Here is a 14,093-nt window from a genome sequence, read left to right on the forward strand (position 1 = left end):
ATTGATTTTTTTTTTCTCCTTTTATTAGTGACACTTTGCAACAATTAATAATATCCTTTCCAGTATGTTTCAAAATCATTGCCACTTTGCCAGGTCTAAAATAATGGAAAGTGAAGACACTACTTGTTCCTTTTTGCCAAATCTCTCAAATAGTTATTTTCATCAACCGTTGCTTTGTTTACTTTAATATTACCACAGAAACGTGTACTATACTCAAAATATCTATAGAAGTTAGTTGTTTTGTTTATAAATTATTATCATGACTCGTCATTTTAATACAAAAGTAGTGACTATCTTTACGTGGATTAATTTACCTTACAACCATTATAGGTTAAAATTGATTAAAAATTTTTCACCATCGATCATAAAATTCGTAGAAAATGATGTTCGTTATATTTTTCGAAATTGGCATTATGCATCGAGAATTTATTTAATTTATTAGTTGAATCTTGTTAAAAAAAATTATTAGTGGATTATTTTTTTTTTTAAAGCTCTTTAAAAGAGCATCAATGGATTTCACTCCATTCCTTTAATGTGGTTTGAACAAAGGATTTTAACCCTAAGAAGGATATGCTCTTAGCACTTGACTTAAGTCTTCACCTCATCACTGAGTTAGTTTACCTTACAATTACTGTACATTATAATGATTACCATTTTTTGGTTATCAATCACAAATTTTAAAAAAAAAATTGTTGTGTCATTATCATAAAAAAAGGATGCATGACATATAATTTTTTTGTCGTCTATATCATTGTCATTAATTTATGACAAAATATTTTCCGTCATAAATTCATAATGATTTTTTACAATCATATAGTTATCACACAATATTTTAATGTGAAAAAATAATTATATTTAAATTTATTTAAAATTTGCACATTTTTTTAAATTTTTGGCTAAACATGCAATTATCATTTGTAAATTTATTATTCAATTTTAGCGAAAATTATTTATGATAGAATTTATGACAAATATATTCCGTCATAAAGTTTTTTTTAAATATATTATAATTATAATTTGTTGATGGATTCCTGTTTACAAATTTAATTAATTAATAAAACAAATATCATAAAAAAAAACTAAAAACAATTAATATTAATTAACATCCATTCAATCCAACAAATTAATTTCAAAAGAAATAGATTTAGTATCGAATGTGATCACCACCAATACATAACAGAACATCCCAAATTGAAAAAAGTTATCCCAAAGTATAAAATAACAATTAAATTCCAATCAAACTCCAAGAAAAGCAATTAAAATTGCAGCCACGAAACCAAGTTAACCAACAAAACTTCCAAAGATTATTGCAAATATTGCAATAGCAAGACTTCTGGCAAAACTTCCAGCAACAATACCATCTTCCAACAGCACTCTAATTCCAGCATCAAACAAAGTAAAAGTCATAAATGGTACTTGTATGAGCATAATTATCCACATTAACGAACTTTACCTGCTACTTTTTCTACTGCTGTGAAAGAGCCCGCATTAGGGTCGATCAACTTAGCAATAATGTCGGAGTAATTCCAGCATGTATTTTCTATTTAGTAGGGCCCAAATCCTCATCTTATGGGGCTAAGATAACGAATGAAATAATAAATAAGTAAAAGGTAAATATGAGGGATACTAAAACAAAAGTAAACCTAAAACGACAGAGAGAAAGAACCACTTTTTCCATTACTAAGAGTAGCATTAGATGTAATTGCAGTTGATGCTACAAGCATTACCTGTCTTTCAGATTGCGCAAGTAATGACCATGCTTCATCCCTTTCCTTTTTAAGTCTAGCAATTACACGACAAGCAGCAGCATCCTGAGGACAAATCAATATGCTAAGGTTAGTGAGTTGCTCAAATGATGATTTAATTACAATTTATAGGTTATGGTCAAATAGAAGAAGATATAAAATGTAAATGTGTAATTCTTTTTTTTAAAAAAAGCCAAAATTTGCTAAGGCTCAATGCGTATTTTCTAGATAAATACATTTTATAGAGATAACAACAAGCCTACAAACTAATTATCTATAAAATCAAATTATTTAGCAGCAAACTCATATTTCCATTAACTTCAGCTAGGACAATACAGTACGTACATCAATACAATAAATGCCCGATATAAAGAGATAATTTGTGAATTACACTTTGGCAAGCATAACCTAAAGTGCTATTACTTGGTACGATTCATGACTTAGCTCTTGCTTGCTGTATGATGTTGTTGCTCCAAAGCAAAATTAGATACCATCAGACCATCCCATTCTTACAATTAGACAAACAATGTAACGGATAGGAAATGTAATAAAGAATCATGTATTAAATTGTAAAATTCAGCATCAATTAAAATTGTGAATTTGAAGGAACATCACCAAGAAATCAGCAATATTACGGTTAAAAAAATGATAAAAAGCATTAAATAATGTTTACACAATTATCATTATTTATAAAAGAAGTATTCACTTATCAAATGAAAGAAATTACAAGAGCACAGAACAAGGGATCTCAAAACAAAAATCTTACAATAGCTCTATTTTGTAAAGTATATTAGATAAATCTAGCATAAAAAATTTGGCAAGAAAACTCTAAGACAAAATATCCGTGTCATACATTCTAAATTATTATGGAATGAAGAGACCTAATGAATACGAAAACAATATAATCTTATGGATGAAAAACATGGGCTAAAATCTGGCCGACAGTATACTTCATAGAAAGAAAAAGATCACCATAAAAATTAGAGCTTATTACACACTGATGAAATTAGAATATAATCTAAGCTTGCATTCGGCAGCAAATTGGTAATATGCTAAAACACAAGTTCATGAAAAAACATATGAAGTCAAAAATCAAATTCTTTTTAAGCACTAACCAATTAAAACCTCCTTCCAAATAAACTTAAACATTTAACACAGCAGGCACAGAGTAATAAATTAGAAACACATACATTCTGGAACATTCCAAGCATCCCACAAATGCTAGCAGCCGTCAATGATCTATGCTTCACATACTACATGGCAAGCCATTAAGCAAAAGACAAAAATTATCATGCAATAGTACATTAAATAATGATGACGGGAACCTCCAAAAAACCAAGAAAAGCAACCATCATAACTTTCTTTAGCCATTTTCTCCTAAATTATGTAGAGAAAAATAGTAATTTAACTATATAAATTTCTAACAGACATTTAATCAAACACCTTCTCATATATTATGTAGATAAAAATAAAATTATTAACTATATAAATCTCTAATAGACATTTAATCAAACACCTTACATGCGTCAAAATCTTTCGGAATTATAAACCAATTAAACATGTTAAATCCTCAATATATATTCAAATTTTCCCAAATCATGATTTTTTAGACAAGAGCGGGTAAAATGTACAAGATAATTGAACATGAAAATTTCAAGATAAAGCCAAACCCTAACCATCGTGACAGCCACGAGCCACCACTACCTTGCCCTCCACAACAAGTCCAATATCATGCAAATCAAACACAATCAATTTCTCCACCAAAATCCCATCAATTTTAGTATTTAGAAAACTAAACCCACAAGTTTTAATACATACCCTTCAATTTTAATTTTTTTTAAAAAATCAGCAACCTTACCTGAATATGGATTGATTTGTCGAGGAACGAAATTAAAAAAACAATTGATTCTCATGGCATTGGTAGATCTCTGCATGTGGAGATGACAAAAAGATGAAGAGATTGAGAAACAACTTGAAACGAGAGTGCAAGCAAGCATGACGGCTTGAACGGAGGAAGAATGGTGGCATTTTGAATGGCAAAACTAGTGGAGTTTTTATGATCCATTAGGACTAAAAGTTTAGTTCTAGGTTTTCAAATGATGAAAGAGGGAGGCAAAATGGAGAGTGGCTGGGTGAATGTCCAACACTTAGACAAACTTGCATGTTTTAAGCAATCCTTTGTAAATTGTAGCATTTTATTCTTTTTTTTTAATTTTAAAATGCATTGTTTGATTTTTAAAAATAAAATAATACATTAAAATTTGGTCAAACACAGTCAAAATCATAATCTATCACAATTTCTTGACAGAGCAAATTTCTATCACGATTCTATCATCTATTCTTGATAAACAATAATTCTATCACAAAAATCATCATTAAAACGGGATAGAACCATATTATATCACGAGTCCATCATACTTTTATGATATATACAATTTCACTCAGAATCTGCCGCAAATTGTTTGTCATCTATTGCCAATTTTCTTGTAGTGAATGACTAATAACGAATAACTTATGATAATTTTTAGTGTTCTTATGTACTTACAAGTTTGTACACTACAAGAAAATAGGTAATATATGATGGGAAATAACTGTTATAAAAGGGGGTGCATGAGAAGCAGTTCATCCGTCATCTATGTCACTGTCATTAATTTATGACAAAATATCTTGCGTCATGATTCATGATGGTAATTCACAGTCATATATCCATCACATAATATTTGAATATAAAAAATAATAAAATTAAAATTTGAATTTATTTAAATTTTTGCACCATTTTTTTAAATTTTTGGCACGAAATTCAATTATCATTTATAAATTTATTATTCAATTTTGGTAGGAGATTTTTTATGACAGACTTTATGATGGGTATTTCCCGTCCTAAAGTTATATATATTTTTAAAAAAAATTATATTGTAATTATAATTTCTTAATGAATTCCAATTTACAAATTTAAGTAATTAATAAAATGAATATCGTAAAAAAACTAAAAAAATTAATATTAATTAACATCTATTCAATCCAGCGAATTAATTTCAAAGGAAATACATCTAGTATCCAATGTGATCACCACCAATACATAATAAGACATCCCAAATTAAAAAAATACTACCCAAAAATATAAAACAACAGTTAAATTTCAATTAAACTCCAAGAAAAGCAATTAAAATTCTAGCCACCAAGTCAACTTAACCAACAAAACTTCCAAAGATTAATGGAAATATTCCAACAACAAGAATTCCGACAAGACTTCCAACACCAATACCATCTTCCAACGGCAATACTCTAACAGCTGCATACCCAGCAACAGTCTAATCCATACCCCGCAACCCACCATTTTCCAACAGCACTCTAATTCTAGCCATATACCCAGCAATATTCTAACCCAAACTTAGTAAACCAATCTATGCAGAATCAATCAAAATACCCTATGTTATCAAATGCATAATATCTACTATACAATCCTTAACAATAACCATTATAATGTGACACTACAACTTTAAATTTCAACAAATTGTAATATCTAAAGTTTTATATGTATACTAACCATTTTGCTGACGGGACAAGGATGTTGGAAAATGGTTAACCCACTCCAAATGAACCCCATCTAATTCATCCTAAGTTTATGCTTTCTTTCCATTAAACTGTTAATCACAAGAATAAATATTGTCAAACTTCAAAAATAATGTCACATTTATGGAATAAAAGAAAATTAAGATATCTTATCATTAACTCACATTGTTCCCTAACAAGCTAACATGTTCTATTATTTCCTTCATGTACCTTAACACATAACAATTAGACTCCAATTTTGCAATATTTTATTTCGAAGCTTGTTCATGCAAAACCAAAAAAAAAAAGCTCACAAAACCCATTTGTTTTAGTTAAGTAATTGATTGGCCTATGTAGTTTCTGTAGGGCTACTTTTTTTTTTACATTCACAAATCTCATATTAGTACTATAATTCCTTTTTTCCTTACCATCCCCATCTTACTTATAAATATTCCAGCAGAAATACCATCTTCCGACAACCTGTAGTATTAGAATAAGGAATGATGACAGATTATCTTTCAAGTTCACTTATCATGCTCTGTAACTAAATGTATAAGTAGAGCCTCATAATGGCATGATAATTGCAATAGGAATGCATTAATCATTAAATATAATTATGAACCGGAGAAGTGGTTATCATAAGAGCCGAAGAAGTGGTTATCGTGAGAGCTTGTCACGACAGGCTCTATTTGGCTTCCAAGAAATAGAAAGATTATTAACATTGATTAAGGCTCCATGATTCTGGCTCAATAATCATATAAAAAATAATGATAGATAAGAATGATGCATGATTCTGGGCTATTACCTTCTTGGCAAAAGTTGCAATGCTGAAGAACTGAGCACAAAGAGGATTGTTGAAAATCTTAACAAGTTCACTTGCACTTGTTCAGCAAGAAGTAAATAAATTTAAATAAAAATATTCGTAAATACTAATTTATCACGTTTGAGAATCCAACCAAAATGGAAATAAAAACAACAATAAGATTCAAATGTTTCAGTTATATGCTAGCATTGTTGCAATAAGAAGAAAAATATATGTATATAACAAGTATACGCATAGATAATCATCCTAAAGTTGTGTTAAAGTAATAACGTTCAATTTTATCATGTAGCAACTAAAAATTTGAGCTTAATGTCAATAATTGGTTTTTCTCATCTAACTCTTTAAGCTTCTGTAGTCATTTTGCTCTATGTTTCAAGCACTTTCAATGACTCTAACTATGTTACATGACCATAAAAAAAAAAAAAAAGTAACATCTTAGACTAAAAGTAAGGAAAATGTCCACTCAGCCAAGGCATTCTTAATTGAACATGTAAAACTATCAGTGGTCTTTGAAACTTTTAAGAAGAAAAAAGAGAGTTATTTCATGATTATAAAAGGTGTTAGTTGGTCATGGATAAAATATAAATACCAACTGATTGTAATTTTGATTTGTGGTCTCACCGGACAGCAATCAAATGATTATCTAGTACTTCTCGGAAGTGATTTTTATAAGGAAAAAAAATTAAAATAAAGCTCAAATTCCAGGATTTTAAGTGATCCTGGATTATAAGGAATTACCCAGTGAATAATACATACAAGATACTCTTAAGGCATATAGACATTAAGTCCTATCTATATTAAACAAACCACAGAGCAACAATTTAATGAACAAATTAAATTCTCAAAAGTAGGAATATGGATACATTTGTATTTCAAAGTAAAAATTAAAAATGAAATTAAACATACAAAATTGATTCAATCAACAAAAATTAATTATTTGTGCATATGTAAAAGAAGCAAACTCAAAACTACTCGCCAGAGAATTAATTTTATTGTGGATTGTTGTTGGAAACTAGACCTGTGAAAGCGATGGCAGCAAAAAGTTCAAGCCTAAAACAAAAACACAGGATCAACAATTAAGCTTGCACCTAGCTATTACACAAAAGCACTCGTCTCTTTCAACAAATTAAATTAAATTTGGCACCAAGAGGAAAAGCAACTTGAGATTTTATAGGCTGGAATTCGTAGTTGCTGGGTTTTGAAATTGAAAGGATATTGGTTGTTAACGAAAGGGGAAAAACAGAAAAACTAGTTTTCTAAAACAAAATTTAAAGCAATAAAGAAAATCATTAAAAAGCGAACTTGGGGATTAAAAATTCTTGCTAGGAGAAAATCCTGTCATTGAGGAAGTTTTAATTTAGCAATGAAAATTCACAAATATTAAGAATTGTACAGATTTTCAATGACATGTTACTATTTTCTAATTCTCTCACTAAACTATGCATACTACAATAAACTTCCACTAATAATACCCCGAGAACGGAAAAAATATTAAATGAATCATATAAATTTTTAGTCTTTTAATAGCATGTTTATCTCTTGTCCTCACCTATTTGGGTCCTAAAAAATTTACTTCTAGATCTTTATCTTTAAAAAGTCTTTATATTGAACCAAAATGATTTTTAGATAAAACTAACAAATATTAGATTAAAAAAAAAGTTCTTTAGCCTATGCAGTAAAGAGAAAACACAATAGACAAATCAATGAGATCAAGAAAAAGCAAGTAAATCGAACAGCCGTTGAGTTAGATGAACTAACCTTCCTTTAAATTACAAGCCAACAATCATCTCTATTATTTTGCCTTGCCACCTCTTGAAAATCATGAACTTTGGCCACTCTTTTCTGGCTATGTAGCTACTGTTCACGCAGAAAAAATTTATTTAAAAAAAATTAACATGCGAATTTGCTTTCAAATAAATAATTACCAAAGTGCAAAATCATTACAAAAAAATTCTCATTCCTAACCCATCCTTCACTAGATTTCTGATTTAAATAAAAAAAACTCAAAATTCTTATTAACAATCCATATTTGACCAAAGAGGAACTTTCGGTTCCAACGTGGAATTACAATTTCCCATTATCAGTCCCTAAAAAGGATCATTTATTTGATTTTATCAATTAATCAACAGTCAATTTAAAAGAAAAATCCCAAAAATTAATCAAGAAACTAAATACAAAACCAAGGTCCCTAAACATAAATTAAAATGAAATAATTGATAATTAAGAAAAGAGAAAGAGGCCAACTAACAAGCATGAGATTAAAGAGAGCGGCCTAATTGACTTTGACGAAATCAGCATCCCAAGCCTTCAGATAATCATCGATGCCAGTAGTGGCGAGATTGTCGGACTTAGATGCCTTGTCATGCTTATTACAGTACTCGATGGCCTTAGAGAGGATCTTACCTGTGACGTTGGGCAAAGGGATATCGTCATTGGCACAATCATCCACGAACAAGCACTTGACAACGGTTAATTAGGGTTTAGTTGGGAAAATTTGAAAGGAAGTGAAAGAGACTGACAATAATGGGGGACAAAATAAATCTGAGGATATTGAAGGCTTAATAGGAAGGAGAGTGATAGCTGAACAAGAAGAATAAATTAAGAATGACGGCAATAGCAATGTATGAATGGTAGAAGAATGGAAAGAATGAGGGTTTCAGACAAAGTGTATGTCAACGGCAAGAACGTTAGAAGCTGCATTTAGGGATTTTGATTTCTAAGTGTGTGTATGTGTGTTTAGCACTTAGAAAAAGAAATGGAATGTTAAAAGTAACCAAAACGGAGCGTTTTGCTAGCATTTTCTTTTCTTTTTTTTTTAAGAAAAATTATCATTCATATACACTTAGTTTACTTCATTATAAAAAATACTACAACACTTTGAGAGTGTATCAATCGTATACCCTAAGTTGACAAAATGACTTTAAATGGGTAATCTGATCTTTTTATTTGATACAAGTGATAATTTGAAGATATATAAGTGATAATTTGAGAGTATACAAGTGATAAAAATAGAATTTAAGGGTATATAAGTGATAATTTAAAAGTATACAAGTGATAATAAGAGAATTTAAGGATATACAAGTGATAATTTTTCTTTACTTTAATTTAAGTTTCAAGGATAAAATCGTCAATTCGCTATAATTTCTTTAACTTTCAAACGGCAGATAGCTTTTGTCAATTTATGGTGGATGATTGAAAATCGTTATTATTTAATCTGTCATAATATATAACAGTTACAATGATGATTATTAAATGTAACAGTTATTGAATTTATAGTTAAAATACAATCTCATTTTTAATAACGGTTATTTTTAAAAACTATGATAAAAAATATAAACAAATAATGACGGTTAGCACATATAACCGTCATTAAATTTATAGTTAAAATGTAACCGTAATTTTAATGATGGTGTATAAGAAGGGAAATTTGCAAAAATAACCTAAAATTTTTGTAATTTTGACATTTAACCCTTTAAATTTTTTTCTATCAACATTAGCCAAAAACCCTCTCAAGTGCCGAAAATACCCCTCTCATACTCACCAAGCTTCCTCTCTCTCTCTCTCTCTCTAACCAACAATTTCTCTCCCAAGGTGGTCACTCATCGTTGGCGGCTTCCCGGAGTCCATCCTCGGCAGCCAACATCACCAAAATTTCGGTCAAGATCTGAAATCAATGATTAGTTCAAAAACCCTAGATTTTGAAGCATGTTCTATTTTCTATTCTTCTTTTATATTGTGGTTTTCCTATTGTGTTGGTGATGGTGAGTGAAGATTGAAGTGTTTGTGACATTGATGGCATGGGTGAAGTTATTAATGTGGTGCATGGGTGAAGATTGAAGTTGGCGTGGGCTTAGTGCCGGGAGACATCTCGCCTGATCAGGTGCAACAGTACGCCTGTCGCACCTCATTTATGCGACAAGCGCGCGCTTGTCGCTCATGCTTGGTGCGACAAGCTTAGTGCGATAGGACTTAGTGCGACAGGCAGTCTGTCGCACATACTTAGTGAGGTAGTCTGTCGCACCAAATTTGTGCGACAGGCACCAGTCACACCAAGAGACAATTTCAGTGAACTCACTCTTGGTGCGACAGGTTGCTTGTCGCACAAATTCAGTGTGACAGGCGCCTGTCGCACTAACATACAATCATATTGAAACTCTCTTGTCACACGAAATCAAGTTGACTCTATTTCACTTTGTTAGAATTGTGTCTGATTAGTGTTGAATCTGGATAGATTCAGCTATATTTGATCGGAGTTCACTTTTACCGTTCGCCGTCGTCGTTTGCCGTTGCCATTTGCCGGTGATGATTCAAGAGTGCAAAGCTGCGTTTGGTTTGATAAAGAGGGAGAAGAAAAGTTGCGTTTGGTTTGATAGACAAGGGTAATTTAAGAAAGAAATCTTGTGTTTGGCTAATTATGATAGGAAAAAATTTGAAGGGCCAATTATAAAAATCACAAAAGATTTTAAGTTATTTTTGTAAATTTTCCGTATAAGAACCGTCATCGAAGAAAGCACAAATAATGACCGTTCTAAGGGTTATTTAGCGTCAGCCCCCAAATGTTTCGACCATTTACGCCGCGCACCCACAAGTTTCGACCATGTGCGCCGTGCACCCATTGCTGTTAAAATAACTGTTATATGTTACTGTACCGTTTGTGATTTTGGAAAATGACGAAATTGCCCATATTTATTAGGATGACATTTTTGCCCTTAAATAACAATCTAATTACAGTAAAGTATTTGCAGCTGTGCATTGTAACGGCTATATAGGCAGAACAAGTCTTTGATTTACAGTTCATTTGCAACGGTAACATAACGGCATGCCACTTCCACTAGCTATAAATATTGCACATGACAATTCCTCATCTTCAGCATGCCTATCAAAACCCACCATATTTAAATTACTACAAACAGCAGTCATTGTTTAGCTTCAAGCTGTCATTATTAAGCCCAATTAGAAGCATAACCAGAAGCATTACTAGAAGTATCACTTGAAGCATCACCAGCTACTGAAATTACAACCTAGTCAACACATACATTGGTAGAAGAATGTCTAACTGCTCCGGGGGTGCTTCAAGTTCATCAAAATCAAAACCCGACTCAGAAAAGAATTTAATCAATGGAGGAATTTTCAAGTTCCACAACAAAGTTTGCTATTGTAGAGTCAGGGCAGCCATTAAAATATCAGAATCTAAGTCAAATCCCAACAGATTATACTATAGTTGTCCTAATGATCCTGCATGTGGTTTCTTTAGATGGTGGACGCCATCTAGAGAGGAGATTACAGAATTTACAAGACAAATGAACCCGTTTGAAGAGCAAGGTGTTGACACCAGTGACAATAATATTATGAAATTGACAATGGCTGACCTTGATCAGAGGACCGTCACAATTGAAATCTTTCTTTATCAACTGAAAAAGTATCAATTCATCACAATGGTTATTTTATTATTTCTTGCAACTATCATTTACTGTAAGTTATGAAAAATATTTTCAGAATGGTTGCTTAGCTTTAGAAATTGCAGAGAAATTAAGTGTAACAGTTGCTCATATTCATTGTAGTTAATAATATAAAATAGATCATGGAGTAATATATATTGGCAGCATCTGAAATGGTGTATTAATCACCTGTATGGTTACACAGCAATGTATCCAACAAAAAACAAAAAACAATGTTGGTCTACCTATATGTAAGTCCTACATATATACTTTGCCAACAACTTTCATAATGCCACAAACCCATGGCAACATAACCTAAGCATTAGTTTATATTTAAGCTCCATGTGCAGACTAACATTACACATCCAAAAAGGACCAACTCCAGAATTTCAACTATAAACTAACCATTGCATTCTTCTTTCCAATAAAAAACAAAAGCTTCAGCTGGTTCACTGTGGCATTGTGGAAGGTGTCAAAAAATGCTTATATACCTCCACTACTTGGTACTGTTACTGCTGCCAATGTCTCAAATGCATTCACCAATCACTGAATTATGATAAGTAATAGAATACAGAGTAAGTAACATGATGCTTTCATTACCTAATGATAATATTAATCACAAAATCACATGCAGGATAAAACAATGCCTAACCATATCAGGTGGGAAGGCTGGTGCCTTCCCTTTGCCAGCATTGTTCAGTTCACTCTTTTATGTTTAGTCTGGTTTTCTCTCAAACTGATTCCACAAACTGCCATTATCTTCCTGCCTTGTACACCCAACCACGGAGCATCAAGTTGAATATTTGCCATCTGTTGATGATTCATTTTCTTGGTACCTGATGGCCCTTCTTGATTCCTAAATGCATTTGTCTTTTGTGGTGGCAACTGCATCTCTCTAGGCTCGTGAACCTCAACTGTTGTCCTCACATCCTCATATGGCTGCATGTGAATAACAATGGTGGACCCACTGCCTAGTGCACTTGACAGTGGATCCACTAGCCTATCTTGTAAAACTGATATTTTTTTTTTGTCATTTGAATTATTGACTAATGAGTTAACAATTGTATATTAACAATAGAAACATGAGTAGTTACAAAATCATACCTCGAGCTGCTGATCCTGTCTTTGTCATGTACTGTTTTAGATTGGTCTGTGGGCATGCACAAATGTACAAAGTAAGGTTCAACGTTACAGAAAGACAACTGTAAAAATCACAGAAACTGCACTGACCTTATAATGTTTTGTACATTTGTTTGCATTTAAGGGGTTAATGGGACAACCTCTCTTGTTATGGCCAAATTGTTTACAGCACTTACATTGCATCCTATATCGCTTCTTCTCTGGAGGAACCTCATCAGCTTCCCGTCTCCTATTCATTTTTGGCCTCCCAGGAGGCCTTTTCACCAATGGAGGATAAATCTCATCACCTGGTGTAATTGGCCATGAAGATTTATCTGGAATAGGGTGGATCATTCCAGCATAAGTCCTCAAATAGCTCCCCTGCTTTAATAATGGGCTAAGGAATTGTCCTAACTCTTTTCTACTATGAAAGATACATGGCATTGCATGGATGCATGGGATGCCACATAGTTGCCAGTGACCACAGTCACATACATGGTGCTGTAAATCAATTATATAAGTCTTGTGGTTGTGGTCTACTTCATATAGTCATTCACTAGCTCGAGCTACAGGGTTTGGACTTCCAATCTGCAGATTATTCATCATCCTATCATAGATCCTCTTTGGAATCTCAGACTCCTAAGCCTTAGCTTTTTTTCTTCTGTTCACCAGCCTCTTCATTAGCTTCTTCCTCATCCATTCAAGCATATTCAACAATGAGACTTTTCTTTGAACCCTAAGCCATGCATTAAAAGATTCTGTCATATTATTTGTGCAGTGGTCACTCTTACAACTGTTGTCAAAAGCATGTCTAGCCCAGAATTTTGGTGGCAACCTTCTTAGTGTCTCATAAACACCTTCATCTATATTCTTCAAATTAGTCATTGCTACATCAAAATCCTTGCTGTTACATGCCCTTGCAGCTGCCCAGAAATAAGCCTTGAAGTTTGTATGCGGATGCTTTGTCTTCAAGTTTGCAAGAATGTGTCTCGCACAAAACCTCACCTGAGCATTTGGGAACTCAAGGGCCAAAGCATTCTGGATACCTTTCTGCCTGTCACACATGAAGGTTAGCTGCCTTGCATCTTCAAGAAATGTTTTTAAATGGCCTAGAAACCATGTCCAAGTACTTGTGCTTTCAACACTACACACACATACAGCAACTGGAAATATTCCAGTGTTAGCATCAAGTGCTACAGCTGACAACATTACACCCTTATATGGACCCTTCAAGTGGCAGCCATCAATCCTAATGAATGGTCTACAACCAGCTTTGAAACCATCTCTAAGTGCTGGAAATGAAAGGATAAATCTATCAAAATGAGTTTGAGACTGCTCCCTTGGGAACCGAATAACACTAACTAAGGCCAGAGCTTGTGGCATCTTATTTAGTATTATCTGGGCATAACTTCTGAT

General features: G+C 32.4%; 1 protein-coding gene and 1 pseudogene across 9 annotated transcripts; one reads left to right on the plus strand and one right to left on the minus strand.

Annotated features, from left to right (window-relative positions):
* LOC18045728 overlaps nt 1-14,093 on the plus strand; it is a 98,375-nt pseudogene that overhangs the window by 54,710 nt on the left and 29,572 nt on the right.
* Nucleotides 1,158-8,847, minus strand: LOC18043275 (pre-mRNA-processing factor 19). 9 transcript variants are annotated; one of them, XR_002905969.1, is made up of 7 exons: nt 8,524-8,847; nt 7,879-7,977; nt 5,293-7,170; nt 2,936-2,998; nt 1,728-1,811; nt 1,454-1,575; nt 1,158-1,375 (listed from the first exon to the last, which is right to left on the minus strand). XR_002905969.1 is itself a non-coding variant. In XM_024185795.1 (4 exons), the coding sequence occupies exons 1-4, from the start codon at nt 5,350-5,352 to the stop codon at nt 1,504-1,506; spliced, it is 279 nt and encodes a 92-aa protein (XP_024041563.1). In that variant the 5' UTR covers nt 5,353-7,716; the 3' UTR covers nt 1,158-1,503. The 9 variants fall into 9 exon arrangements, 1 of the variants encoding a protein (XP_024041563.1); XR_002905971.1 differs by lacking the exon at nt 5,293-7,170; XR_002905974.1 differs by lacking the exon at nt 2,936-2,998 and having other exon boundaries at nt 7,139-7,170.

The sequence above is a fragment of the Citrus clementina genome, unplaced genomic scaffold (assembly GCF_000493195.1).
Source record: "Citrus clementina cultivar Clemenules unplaced genomic scaffold, Citrus_clementina_v1.0 scaffold_4, whole genome shotgun sequence".
In the NCBI taxonomy this organism is placed as follows: Eukaryota; Viridiplantae; Streptophyta; class Magnoliopsida; order Sapindales; family Rutaceae; genus Citrus; species Citrus x clementina.